This window comes from Eriocheir sinensis, chromosome 7 (assembly GCF_024679095.1).
Source record: "Eriocheir sinensis breed Jianghai 21 chromosome 7, ASM2467909v1, whole genome shotgun sequence".
NCBI classification, from domain to species: Eukaryota; Metazoa; Arthropoda; class Malacostraca; order Decapoda; family Varunidae; genus Eriocheir; species Eriocheir sinensis.
Window position 1 is genome coordinate 6,537,647 of NC_066515.1, and position 15,000 is coordinate 6,552,646.

At 44.2% G+C, this 15,000-nt stretch overlaps 1 protein-coding gene across 2 annotated transcripts; it reads right to left on the minus strand.

Moving 5' to 3' along the window:
- Nucleotides 1–3,918: 3,918 nt before the first annotated feature.
- Nucleotides 3,919–4,980, minus strand: LOC126991466 (uncharacterized). 2 transcript variants are annotated; one of them, XM_050850229.1, is made up of 3 exons: nucleotides 4,618–4,980; nucleotides 4,359–4,481; nucleotides 3,919–4,283 (listed from the first exon to the last, which is right to left on the minus strand). In XM_050850229.1, the coding sequence occupies exons 1-3, from the start codon at nucleotides 4,745–4,747 to the stop codon at nucleotides 4,003–4,005; spliced, it is 534 nt and encodes a 177-aa protein (XP_050706186.1). In that variant the 5' UTR covers nucleotides 4,748–4,980; the 3' UTR covers nucleotides 3,919–4,002. The 2 variants fall into 2 exon arrangements, with proteins under 2 accessions (XP_050706186.1, XP_050706183.1); XM_050850226.1 differs by having other exon boundaries at nucleotides 4,359–4,529.
- Nucleotides 4,981–15,000: the final 10,020 nt, after the last annotated feature.

Sequence of the window (15,000 nt, forward strand, 5' to 3'; positions counted from 1 at the left end):
TTTTTTTTTTTTTTACATTGCAGCCTATTGCGCCGGTAGGCTTCTTCCCGGTGGATCCTGATGGTCGGTCCAAGGCTTCTTTCCGGTAGGTCCTGATGGTCGGCCCAGCCCGTTCTGGCGCAGGCGAGTGTTTATAGTGGCGCCATCTTGCATTGGCTCATGCTGCCCTCCCAGAGCTCATCTTTGATCCTAGAATCTAGAGTCCGGGTTGATAGGTGGTCTTCTGGACAGCATGTGGGTAGTTTTAAGCCACTCGGCGGCAGCTGAAAAATCCCAGCTTGGTGGCACCGGGCGGGGATTGAACTCGCGTCCTCCTGAACACGAGGCCGTTACTTTGACGACTCAGCCACCGCCTCCCATTGCTAAATTAGAAGGTGTTAAGCGTCGGGCAACAAAAATGATCCCTTCCTTGCGCAACAAATCCTACGAAGAAAGGCTTTCCACCCTTAACATGTTCTCTCTTGAGAAACGTCCCCTCCGAGGAAAACTGATCGAATGTTTTAAAATATTTAATGGTTTCACGAATGTGGACAGAACAAAATTGTTTATGATCGATGACACTTTGCGAACGAGGAACAATGGCATAAAACTCAAATGTAGAAAAGTAAATTCAGACCACCAAATTTTTCTTCACCAACGTTGTAGTGCGGGAATGGAATAAGCTCCCACTCCTTTAAAAACAAGCTCGACCGTCACTTCCTTGAACTTAATATTAACTAAAGTAGAAAAGCAACGTTTTGGAGAGCTGTTTTGGAGAGGTTTAAGGACAGGCCACCTAGTCTGGACCATGAGGTCTGTGTGGTCTGATTTTCTATGAAATTCTATGTAATTATTCCATATTCCTTTTCCACCACCACCACCACCATTTCTTCCTTCTCCTCCTCCTCCTCCTCTTCTTCCTTCTTATTCTCCTCTTCTTCCTCCTCCTCCTCCTCCTCTTCCTCCTCCTTCTCTTCTAGACATAACTCCGCTAACTCACGCTCCCTCCCAACAGTCTCTTCCGCAAGCGCCATCCGCCGCATGACTGGAAACACGAGAAGGGTCAACTTGCAAGACAACCACGGGGAACTTAACCACTCCAGTAGGCGGAAGCTTTCACCAGATTCCGGCGAGAATGTTCCAGCGCGCGGCGGGGCTCAACATAAAGAAGTGCCTAGCTCGGGAGTGTTGCAGCGTGTTATGGTGTGTTGCACTGGCCCAATGCGAGCCTAAAGACGGGCAAATAATGATATTTTCCTTTCCATCTCTCCTTTTATCTCAATAGTCTTTATTTTCTCCTCTCCCTTCTTTCCCTTACCCTCTTTCTCTCCTTTTACCAGTTTTCCTCTCTCCTCGTCTGCCTTATCTTTCCCTTTCCTTCTTCCTCTCCTTTTTTCTCGTCTTTCCTATCTCCTCTTTATCGTATTCCTATTAATTTTTCTCCATCTTTATTTCGCTCCATTTATACGTCTTGTCTATCTTATCCTCCTCCTACTTATTTTCTTTCCATTATATCTCTTTCTCATTGATTTATTTTACTTTTTTTCTCTCTCCACCTCATTATATTCTTCTTCATCCACTCTCTTTCATTTTCTCTTACTATTGTTCTCTCTCTCTCTCTCTCTCTCTCTCTCTCTCTCTCTCTCTCTCTCTCTCTCCTTTTAGTTTCCATGTATCTGTCTTGCATATCATGTTCTACCTCATCTTCACTCCTCTTTCCTTCTCTCTTTCTACGTTGACACACATTTCCCTCCTCTTCTTTCATTTCAGTTTCTCTCTCTCTCTCTCTCTCTCTCTCTCTCTCTCTCTCTCTCTCTCTCTCTCTCTCTCTCTCTCTCCACCCTTTTATCTTCCCTTTGTCTCTCATTTTCCCCTCTTACCCACAATTACTCCCTCTTTTTCGTCTTTTTCCTCCTCTTCTTTGTCCCCTCTCTACTCATGAACGGCAGAGGAGGTCAGTAAGACGAAGTTTCAAGCCCTCACCCTATCTATCTTCAAATATTTATCCTGCCACCCCTACATTTTGCCAGACAAGCCGCGCGGGACAACCCCATCACGAGGAGGACCATCTGGCTACACGCGGGGCCCAAACGAATCCCCGGCAAGACTGGGAGATAGTACGAGGGAAGACCGTGCACTGGCTGGTTACCTGGGCGTGTGGCTACGTGGTTTGATTGTTTCTGTTAAGTTGCTTGACCCTCTCTTATGCTGCTGCTGGTGATATTTCAATTCATTCTCTCTCTCTCTCTCTCTCTCTCTCTCTCTCTCTCTCTCTCTCTCTCTCTCTCTCTCGGATTGTTTATTTGTGCTAGTTGCTCCATTCAGAGAGAGAGAGAGAGAGAGAGAGAGAGAGAGAGAGAGAGAGAAAGAGCACAGCCTCCTTCACCCTCTTCAAGGTCTGTCCGAGATGCAACCTTTGACTTCTTGGAGAGACTCGACGAGATGGGGAATAGGCCGTTCACCTCCCTGACTGGAGTAAGAGGGGAGGAGGAGGAGGACGAGGAGGATGACGAGGAGGAGGAGGAGGAGGAGGAGGACGACGACGACGACGACGATGACGACGAAAATGAGGACGAGAAAATAGGGCTATGAGTATAACAACGATGATGAAAAACAAAGACGAAATATAACTACCTAACAACTGACGGGGACCATACGGTAGTGGACGCGTCGTTTACAATTTTCAATAATTGACGAATGGCGGAAGATCACCCACACGCTGCCCAGATCTTCAATCAACCCTAACTTCAGCGACTTCGTTCAAGTGGAGCACCTGGGGGCCGGATGGGCCAAGTATGAGTCATATATCACGGCAGCGAATATAAATAAAATTCGCCTGCGTCACTAACGGGCTGGGGTTGCCCAAGAGACTCCTCAAATAAGCCTACCGGCGCAAAACGAAGCATCTAAAAAAACTATATCTTCTCAGATTTGACGAGTTTGTTCTTGACTTATATGGCAGAAAAAATAAAATATAGGGACATTCACTTCTATATTTTTTTCTCTTTTGAATCCCACTTTCGGAAAGTAATTTACCCACACAAGAAAACGCAAATAGATATATAACTCCCCCCCCCCTAAGCACACACACACTGCACAAAGTCGAATCCATCACCATCATCAAGGTTTATACGCAAATGCTACAGGAAAGTGACAAGCGTAATGGAATATCCCCCTCCCTCCCATCCGTATGAGTAGTTATAATATTGCCATACTGGCTTGTTTTGGCGGGGCAATATGGCGTGGGGCGGGGCGGAATAATCAGCCGTAGTGGCAGGCTATTATATCGGCTTGTTTTGGCGGGGCAAGGGAGCGTGGGGCGGGGCGGAAAAACACGTGGGGCGGAGGGCGGAAGGACATCCGTAGTATCCTGCGCCATACCGGCTTGTTTTGGCGGGGCAAGGGAGCGTGGGGCGGGGCGGAAAAACACGTGGGTGGGGGGGCGGAAGGACATCCGTAGTATCCTGCGCCATAGCGGCTTGTTTTGGCGGGGCAATGGCGCGTGGGGCGGGGCGGAAAAACAGCCGTAGTGGCATGCTGTCATACCGGCTTGTTTTGGCGGGGCAAGGGAGCGTGGGGCGGAGGCGGAAAGACTTCCGTAGTATCCTATGTCATAGCGGCTTGTTTTGGCGGGTCAAGGGAGCGTGGGGCGGGACAGAGAGGGATCGGCAGTGACATGCTATGGGGAGGGAGCGAGGGATGTGCTATGGTGCGGTTGGTGGGAGGTGACGAGTCCGGGAGCGGCGAGACATGGGCTGCGCCATGCCTCGTTCTGTCTAAGAGGGAGCGTGTAGGGTGTAGGGTATGCGGTGACCGAACTGGTAGCGTACTGGGTTCACATTCGCCGCGTGGTGGACGACGCGGGTTCGAATCCCCAGGATACCACTCGGATTTTCAGTCGCCGTCGAGGGTTTATTAACAAGTAACGGGATACAGAAATAAACCAGAATCATTTTATAATTTTTATTTAACCACGCAAAAAAGAAAAACACGTCTTAGTAATAACATACAAACACACGCAATTTAGATGGATGCAACTCGTTTCTTTTTCAACAGAGATGGAGGTAAGATCTTGGGTGTAAACGACGGATTGAATGCAGATTTTTCTTCCTTTGACGGCTGCTTGTCATCCTTTGTCTCCTCCGCAGGGGATGGAGGCGTCAAATCCACGGTGATTTCGGCTGAGGGTACCTTGGAGTCGTTCTTTGGAGGGGAGATGAGATTCCTGTATGGAGCATCCTCGCAACCTTCAGCTGCCATGCTCAGCATTTCTGCGTCAGCGTTTTCCCGCCTCGCGGTTTCACCTGGAGAACAGTAATAATTACTCGAACGCCTTAAAGAAATGGATGAGTTATCATTCCATATAGATGCATACATACCGATCTTTGGAGGGGGTGCTTTGTAGTCTGTGATGATACGTTTCTTGTGCTTAACAGCACCACGTCCTTCAGTCTCCCTGCTCGGTGCGTCTGCATCGACACTTTCTCGTATCATGCTTTCATCTGGTGAGTTGCGAGAACAGTAATAATTAATGTTGATTACCAGACCATCTGAAAACAAACAAGAGAGTAAATACAGAATGAGGAAACGGTATTGATGATTTAACAAACCATGTAGATAGCAACTGATGTCACTTACCGAACGTGGTTGACGAGAACCGTTTAGCCATCACGTTGCGTATACACTTCAACTTGCTGGTAAAGTGCGGTTGTAGTAGGTGGACGTCTGGGTTTATATGCATCAGTATGGAAACCAATTGGCAACCCATACACGCAAGTGTTGCGATAGCAGCTGTTCCTCTAGCATACCTCCAGGTGTTCTCCCGCGTCTACCCCTCTCTTTAGCATGGCACCATGCTTTACATGATAACGTTGCAAATCTCTCGTCGACAATGCCTTGCGTTACTAAGTAAGCAGAATGTTGTTTCACATTGTGGTAATGGAAAGAGTTTGTATCCCAATCGCGTGATAAGTTTATCATTATAGAAATGCTGTCCTTTCTTAAAGGTTGCATGGAGGAATACATGACACGTTTAAGGGGTGATGACTGAGGAGATAGCAAAAGTACATCGTGTAAATGCCACACAAGGGATTGCAGACCCTGTAATCTATATGCTAATCTATACACCGTCATATACGGATGTACTTGTATAAAGTGATGTAATGACAGTGAATACAACCTTGGATCTAAGTTATAAGTGTCAAAGTAACCGAGTGTTTGAGTTTCATAATGAATGTATATAGCGATCCAGTGACCCATGACTTCTCCCCCCTTCAGAGTGTTCAGAATAAAGACAATGGGTTTTAGCTGCTGCTTTGCATGTTCAAGCAGCTTACCGACATGACTTTCAGGATGACAACCTAAAAATAATCTTATCCCCAGTACACCCGCTAATCCTCGTTCGATTTCCAGTGCATTCATTTTATTTTACGCGCGAACCTGACACGTTACTTGACGATGCGCGTCAATTTCAATTATGCCTGTCGTGTCGGCGAAGAATATAATGACGAGATTTCTGTTGTGTCCTTTATTAAAAGTTAAAGAGATACGCATGTTTCCATTTTATCGAGGGAATCCATTTTCCACGTCTTCTGTGACGAAATTAAAAGCGCATAAGGTTCGACCCGCTGCAAAAGCCGGGAGTAAGATTGTTAGTTGTTTCCAAGCCAAGTCCTTCTAGCGTCGAATAAAAGAGTCGAGAGACATGATGGAAACTGAGCATGAATATTATAAGCCGTTGACCCATTAATGGTGATATGAGCGTGATTGAGATCCGCGTGAGTGAAATAAAGACCGTTCTTGTTGTAGAACCAGACATGTTATCCATGTCAACCATAACCATTATCAGATTCTGTGGAATGATTTGTGCAAACGGCAATTCGGCCAGCAAACTCGTTTGATTGATTCCTAAGACATATGTTTTATACAGGGTTCGATTGTATGTATACTGCAAGGATTTCGACGCGAGTGAAGTATTGAGTGACGATAACGCTGATGCGTGCGGCACGACGCGATCGACCCATAGTTTTACTGATTCGAGCGCAAATTTAAAGAGATCTCCATCCTGAGATGTGTTTAGAATCCACGACTTGCTTGCTAATTCCAACCTGATTCTCACATCTGTGCCGTCGAGGAGATACGCGTCTAGACTCGCAATATCTAACAGCAAAGGTGCTGTCATACTAAGACCGTGTGCTTTTATGTTGGCAATCATTTCCTTTTCTTGTTTATTGGCTCCTGTAAAGTACTCGTCACTATACGTGTTCACTATACCTTTTTCACTCTGATCATCACGGAAAAGAAGGAACTACGTCAATCGAATCTAACTTTTCTTGGGGGATCGACGTTATCATTTTAACAAAGGCATGATAATTAAAGAGGGCGTTGGATTCTACCATCTGTTCGTTGAGGTAGCAAGTGCAATTTTTAAAAAGGGTATTACTAAAGCCGTTAGCAAAAACCACATGATCCGTATCACCAAGCTTCGACCCGTCCACCTTGGTCACGCGCGTCTTCATGTCTATCGAGAGTGTACTGAGATCCAGAAATTGTCCAGGAACGCCTGGAATCCTAAATTCAATATAACTATCATTAATCTCATTATTAGAACCGTCAAGATTAACGGGTAAAATATCGAGTTTGTTTCGAGATGCAATAGAACTTTCTACTGGTCTCACACGCGTCACTCGAGGAAACCCTTCGCTTACGGCGGCTGCGTACTGACGCAGAGAGGTGGTCGTCCACCCCTGTACGTCAAGTCCGTATTCCGCCATCTTCCACGTTAAACTAACGTTTTCATGTTGAATATGTCACTTTTATAACATGTTTTACGTGACCGTCGTTTCGTCTTTCTTTTGCTTGTTTTCTTACGCTTACGGACGCGCCCGCCTTGGACTCGTCTTTGACGCTTGCGGACTCCCTTACCTCCCCTCAGGCAAGTCTTTGTCCAACGCCTTTCAGAGCCGACACGCCTCTGGTTTTAACGAGTGACGGATATCCCGTCCATCTAACACATCGCCTAATACGTCTTTCCCCATACGCACAGCTTCAGGAGCGACATTTCTCATGAGAAAAGGGATGGCTTTTTAGCCAGACCGCTCAGTATATTAAAATTCCACCTCCTCTTCTACCACGCTGAACGGGAGGCGGGAGAAATATCCTAATATCCTCTAATCCACCACCCCTTGCATGACTCTCTAAAAAGAGAGCATCGAAATCATGACGTCCCGGAGGAATGAAAGTACTCCTCATGACTGTCTGTGAATGAATAACCCATCTTCACGAAAAGTGTCGTATTTATTTCTTATTTAGGGCGAATATGCAATAAAAGGGTCATGGTTTTCCTCGCCCGTAGGTTATACTTTTACCCTTTGATCGAGCACTCTGACGGAAATCGAATCTATGAAGGTCTTATTAAGAGATTTATATACGAGCTGGCGAAAGTCTCTACCTCCAGCAGCTTCCATGGTAACTGCATCTAATAGATTTACCATTTGCCCGCCATACATCGTGGGGGTTACGCAATCGGCATAGATCAAGGCGAAGTCAACCCCACCGTCTTGGCGTGGGGGAAAGGGGGCGGGTATGTATGTAAGATTCTTGACATTGAGATCATCGGACTCATAAAACGTATAATCCATGGTATGTGCAAATCCTAGACACTGTGCCATTCGGAATCCGAATTTAAGACTGAGTTTACAAAAGTGATCATCACTCGTGCAGATACCCTTGCGAACAATTAGATCTGTCCTCCGTAACAATTTATTATAGCTAAATAAGAATTCCTCACCCTTAAAGTAATGTGTATAGTAACTCTTGAGAAGCTTTGCAAGAGCAAGGGACAGATCGCTATTGATAACATGAATCATGTACCTGGTATCACCTGCCAAGATGTTGCTCTGGGGAACGAAGGTATACAATAAGTATGTATGTTCGGGTTGAAAGTGTGCACTCGCATAAATTTCAATGCGGGCTGAAAAATCGTGCTTGGGTATACTATAAAACGTTTTAGGATACAAGCAGTTCACCATGGCTATTTCATAATCCTTATTTGGGTCAAGGAGTAAAGGAGGGTTAAGTCTATTTACAAATTGATGGGGTCTATTATCCGGAAAAATATCCCTGTTCCTAAATTAGTCAAATATATATAATGTTCATCTCCGCCATGGCTAGCTAGTAACTGATTCGTAAACTAACACAGGATGACATATATACACAATATTCGGAGTACTTTTATTCGAGTGTACAAACAAGAACAGTTTGAATGCCAAAGGTTCCAGTCTGGTAGCGAGCGTCTCTATTGCAGGCAGATAGTATTCACGCCACTCCTCATCCAATTTTCCGCGGCAACCCATTCCTTCGGCAATAATAATTTTTTCCATGTCCTTATGTCCCATGGCCAGCGTGACTAACTTTTTCATGCAGGTCTTGAAATGATGTCGGCGATTGATCTTGGTGTCTTCTTTCAGGCCTTCGACGTAGTGCCAGTCGTGCGATTTGTTAGCGGCCTGCATTGCCTTGACGTTGTCCTCAATCGATGCTCCCCAACCGAACTGCGTCACACAGGCGATAAGAGTCGGAGATTTGTCCGTTCCCAATGGTTCTTGCACGATCAAGGTCCCTGGCTCGTCTCGGTGCTTACCATCGATCTCGAAAGGTTGTACAGTCGCTTCCTGCGACTATATACACTTTCATGACGATACACTTGATGCAAGTCCTTGATGAGACCAAACGCGTCACAGCCAATAGCATTTACAGCGTAAACCAAAACATTTCTACGACTGGCAAACTCGGCATCGCAGAGCTTTCCAGTAACGGTTTTGAGTGCCATGGCGACTGTGGTGGAAACAGTACTGACGATCGTTTTATTTCTCGACAGCTGCAAACCATCGCCTGGGTTAACAGATGTCGCCATTCATCCGCGGACGGATGTAGTTATCCAATCAGGTTTCCCTATCGATCTTTTCTCCCCGACAGATGTAAGTAATCCGGTATTGTCGTGTATTCGATGTAGATCTCCGATATGATTAGTAAGCAAGCCATGACCCACCAACGAGTTGCTTTTTTCTTTGTCTGACATTTCTTATGGCATCAGGAGATAGTTGAGTGAGGCGAAAGAGCATGGAAAGCAAAGACTGCTCCTCACTCGAGAATTTACCTTTGGGATTGCCCAGGTTATTAATCAAATGTATAATATTCAGACCGGAAAAGGGCGGTAAAAAATTACCCTTTTCATCCCAGGCTATATTAGGTTTTCCATCCAGTAACTTCATGAGCGATACTCCATATTCTCGATAAGCGGGATTCACCGCAACACGAATCAAGTCGTCTAGCGGTGGATTTGTACGCGAAGGTAAAGAAGATCTGTGACTTAGACGCGGGGGTACGGATGGAGTAGTGACGACAGCGGGAGCGGGAGCGGTAGAAACGGCGGCGGGGGCGGTAGCGTTCGTATTGTACATGTATTTTTCAGCGATGGACACTGGAACAAGGCAATATTCTTTCATTTTGGCAGTAAACCTGAAATCACCGACGTAACAAGTGGTAGAAGAGTCATCAAAATACTACCCCCTCTTTGCGAGAGTAAGATTGCTTTTTTTTTAAAGACGGGAGTCTTTTTTAAGGCCACTGCACGAATGTCTTTCCTAAATTTCTTCAATTTGTTTATTACGTTAGTCTTATCCGTCAGTCGCTTTTTTAAAAAATTAGAGAAAATTTCAGATATGCATTCAATTTCCTTCTTTTTCAGTCCTTTTATCAGATCCTTTCTCAGTTTGGGGGATAACTGACTGAGTAGAAAAATCAGGTCTTTATGCTGCAGAATAAGGGGTTCTTGCGTCATACCTTAGCAAAGCAGAAGCATCTATCCAACTGTCGAATTTACTAGGATAACCCCTCCAATGTACCCTGTATTGTTTCTTTCCTCGATAAGTCCTAGTCTTCAGAATATCAACTTGATAAGTTTCCGGTAAGGAAGACTTAATGAGTTCATCCCGGTAAAATGCACCTTTTACTTCTTCACCCTCCAAATCCTTTAAATAATACGTAGGAACTGTTTGGGATGTATCAATACGGGTGATTTTAAATAACTCCTCCGTATTGTTGACGGTGTAAGCCTTATTAAATTTGAACTGCGTTCGTGAGACCGATTGTAGACGTACTATGTCTCCCACCGTCAAATCAGAACTGACGCGATTCTTTATAGTGGGACGGTTTAAATACATGCGTTTAAACTGTGCTTTGATTTGAGACAGGTTACGTATTTCATGTACCTGTTTCGGGGTTTGTTGCAAACCTAAACCGGTATGGGGTGTGCGATTGTATGCATTCACCAGGGACGGGAGGATATGAATGTACGTTAGCGTATTGTGTAAAGTTAAATACTTATAAATCTTGGTTTTAATGGTACGGATAACCCGCTCGGCCAGAGATGCTTTCGTTTCGCGTGAATAATTTGAGTATAACAACACGCGTTTCGACGATAAATAGTCCTTCACTCGTCTGTTATAAAATTCGGTTCCTAAATCTGTAAAGAGGCGACTTGTACCTTTAGATTCTTCTGTCTCTAAAATGGACTGTAACGCAGACAGTGTACTTTGTCCTGATTTACTGGTAAGAGGTGCCACTTGTAAATACCTGCTAAAGACATCCAAACAGAATAATATATATTTGAAACCTCTATTAAATTTTTGGAGGGCGGAAAAGTCTCCTAGGTCACATGTCATGATGACTCGGGGTTTTGGGGCGAGAATTTTTCGACGGGGGAAGCGTTTTCTCGTCGGTTTATGGAGTGTGTATGTACGACTTTGCTGAAGAAAATCTTTGACATCACGCAATGTTATGTTCTTCTTACGTTTCCTCGCCTCCTTGTACAACTGACGTACTCCCCCTAAACCGGCTGGGTTATTAACATCGTGATAAATATCATTCAATATGTCAGTAGTATTCATAACAGGAAGACTTTTTCACACAGTCCCTCGTTTACGATATTGGTACGCAGCTGTAGTTCTTCAGGTGTGTGTGGTGCCAAGTCACATAGAAGATAACCGTGGGTTTGTTTCAGAACAGTATTTTTATAAATTTCCACAAAAGCTTTTGCACGTTCTCGTCCAAAGATCTGTCTTCCTAAACACTGCACCTGGTGGATATCTCTGTTTTTCATGAGAATATAGTGGGAAGTATTTAAGCCAATACTTCGGGCGAACTTGCCTTGGAAGAAAATATTTTGGACAATAAATATAACAGAAAGATTTTGATGTCTTCCCTTGATAAAACTGTTTACAACCGCCAGAGAATTGGCTGAGGATAGAAAATTATCGTCTAATATCAAAAGACTGTGTGCCTGGGGGTCTGTATATGGAGTGATTTCATCGGCGGGGTCGATAATATCTTTGTGTAACTCGAGTTTGTCTTTAATACTGCCATTATTTTGCAGTGGATGTGAAGTAACACCACATATTATTATTCTACTAAACACCTCATGATACTTCTCAACAATTTTAGTGCACAGATGCGTTTTTCCAGAATTTGTATATCCGGCAATAATAATTCGTGCTGGATGTCTAAATAAGTTCAGACTCTCTTCGCGGAACGTCTTATCCATGACTGTTATTGAGGTATACTAAAACAACCTTAACAAATTACAGTAATTTATTGTATATAACAATACATACATACATACATACATACTTATTATTAACAGGAGTTGCTTTGCATCTGTCCCTTCTCTAACCGTCCAACGGTTAAATCGATAACACCTACCCCATCCCCCTCCCCCTGATCATGTAGATGACACTTGTGTACATTCACAGCTGTTCCTCTTCCAACCGTTTTCCCAATGATCACGTCATAGGTTCGTGTTTGGTTTGCTGCATTGGAATGACACCTCTTCTATTGCACGTCTCTTAATATTAATTCATAGTATTAGTGCGTTGTCTCTTTGCATTGTGCGGTTGAGTGTGAAGTGTTTCTGCAGTAAAATACAGATCCGATAATTTCTCTCTCTCTCGCCATAATGCTGTGTTCACCCGACCTACCTCATCCTCCTCCTCCTCCTCCTCCTCCTCCTCCTCCTCCTCCTCTTCTTCTTCTTCTTCTTCTTCTTCTTCTTCTTCTTCTTCTTCTTCTTCTTCTGTCACTTGCTCATTATTGGGGTGGTAGTACGCACGAGTGACGTTTTGATTGACGTAATAACGTTTATCATCAAACCTTGACAGGGTGTTCTTTTTATCCGTGTTGTAGATATTTGTCCTTTGATATTCCTAATGTTATAACCTCCACACGTCTGGCAGCCTCGCCATTCAGAACGTCTTTGAAAGATTTATGTGTTAATTGTCTTTGGTGACATCCGGGTATACCTTTACATCGGGTTATATAACTCTCGTCTTCCATAAACACGGAGTACATCTTAGGTTTCAGGATCACAACTTCCTTGATGAGTTGAGCTCCAGTCTCTGACTTTAAAAGTCCTAATTTTCCTTTTCTTTCCCCGTTGAAACAGGGATGATCATGAGGGAAGTTGCTAGTATCCAGGTACTCCGCAAGCTTACCGTTTTCAACTCGTCATTTAGATTCTTATGGATTTCTAAGCTGAATATGAAACTGTCTGTGTCTTCGTACGCCAATTTGGCGCGGTCACCGTAGTGTTTCTTGATCACGTTGTACCAAAATGAGTACATCTTCTTCTTCGCCATCTCAATATTTGAAAACCTACATAATTAGGCTGTCTTATCCGTATAGTCTTTTTCTTGTTCATGCAGATTACCCTTTCATCACCCAGGGGATAAACACCTTTAAAGGATGGGTTAGCTACGCATTTCAAAAAGGTGTTCTTTTTAGTGACATACTTCTGCTGTACTCCATACCTTACCTCTGAAAGCAGTGTACGACCGTAAACTGCGGTTGACATCAGTTGAAAATGCGACTCGAATTTTACACGTTTCCAGACTCCGCTGGGTAACATTTCTTTCTATAAAAGGCTTAAGGTAGCGTGACTGACGGTAGCTATATATCCCGTGAATGCATTGAATTTCGAGACCCAGAGACATCAACAGCTGGAGTAAGTCTAGACTGATTAAATGATCTTTCAATCCGAGGTGAGATGCTACTAATTTTCTGTTTTTCTTGATAAGCTTGCGTCCCTCCGCTTCTAATAATCGCTGACTGTGAGGAGAGAGCATGTCTTCTGTGATATTCATGTGGGTGAGACATAGGGGAAACTCATCTGTGGCACGAGCTACATCGGCGGATACATTGAGAGTGTCGAGATGAAGCCAGTAGCCCGTGTCGCCATCTGTTGCATGATTCGCAATCCCAGTCTCTAAAAAGACATCCATCTCCCCAGAACTGAGTCTCCTGATATCCCCCACCGGTAAGGGCGAGCACATTACTGTTGCATACAAAGAATTAAAATCTAAATAAAATATATACGTCCCAGGTCCTCCATTTCCCGCGTGACTGCTTCTCATGAATGGTCGAACACAGGTTACAAACCCTCCTCGAATATTTCTTTTGACGAGGTGATACATTTCAGGACTGTGGGGTGGGTCAAGGCTGATGTCCGTTGATTTTAAAAAGGCGTCGTAAGCATAAGACGACAGCGATACATAATGCACCACGTCTAGACCATATATTTCATGCATTGATGACCTGTATTTCATATAGACATCAGCTAATAAACCAACGTCGATCTCACAGTACAGTTTGACGTAATCACCTAAAGTCCGACAGGAGGTGCTGTTAAAGATGCGTTGGGCGTGCTCATACTCCTCTGGGGATAAGTCTTTCTGTTTCAGGGAATCGCGAAAAGCTTCACGAGGTGGCAATCGCAGCTCTTTCAACCGTTCTAATTTGTTGATGTATTCATAACACAAAAACTGTTTTGTGTGCACACGCAGTTCTCACGTCCTGGGGGAGATAACTAACCATCTCATGCGCGTAACGGGTGCTGTAACCGGCTGCTACGTGACTCTCTACCAACTTCTTCAAACTGTCTCCCATAACACTTAATGTGTCTTGGAACTGTAGGTCACCAATTCTCCCTCTAAACAACTGTGTACTCGATTTAGATATAATACTAACGACACTCTCCGGTTCATTGAACTCTTTCAAGATGACAGAGACATCAAAACTCATATTGTGAGCCAAGGTGATAAGATAACGTCTCATATCTCTGCACTGCAAGTTACAGCGCGAACAATATGCTGCTAAGTAATTATGACGAGGGAGACTGTGATCATGATGTCTGTGGGGTGGATGTTTCTCATCAAAAGACTGGAAACAAAGTTCGCATTGATTCTGTCTCTGAAAACGGACTTCGTCCACGTCGGTCATATGTATGGGGTACGTTACCGTCGTGACTTTGATACGACGCCAGACATCCGAGAGGTTAGTTATGAAATGATTAACAGCATCGATTCCTATATAACTGTCCTTTTTTACTACATTGCCTTGTCTGTCAACAATGAGATAGGCATAACCTAAGGCTTTTTGTTCTGCTATAACACAGCCCTTCTCACGCGGTGTTGAATATGTTTCAAAATCAAAGAAACACGTATGGGAAGGAGAGTATGAATATGCGAAATTTCGGAAAGTTATCTTTTCATGATTATCAGGGAAAAGCAGTGTTTGGGTAAAGTTGCACTGACAATGGTGATCGCGCAAGTTCACTGTACGTGGGAGACTGCTGAAACATATGGTGCAAAATTGTTGATCTGATTTCATGGGACGTCTAGTCAGTTTCTTGTAATAGCTTTCCAAATCTTTGATGAGTGTCATGTGTTTTCCGCCGAGTAAAGGAGAGGGATAACTGTTGAAAACCTCCATTTCCTTTCCTAGAGAGCGAAAGATGATACCTATCATCGCTTTTATGCAGAGTACACGTACAGGAGACGCGATTCAAGTGTTCTAACAGATAAGCTTTCCCAACTCACGGGAGACGGTACACCATCACTCTTGACCCACTTTCTACAACTTGTAGGTCTCTCTACGGCTTGTCGGACGTTCTTCCACAATCTCCCTGTT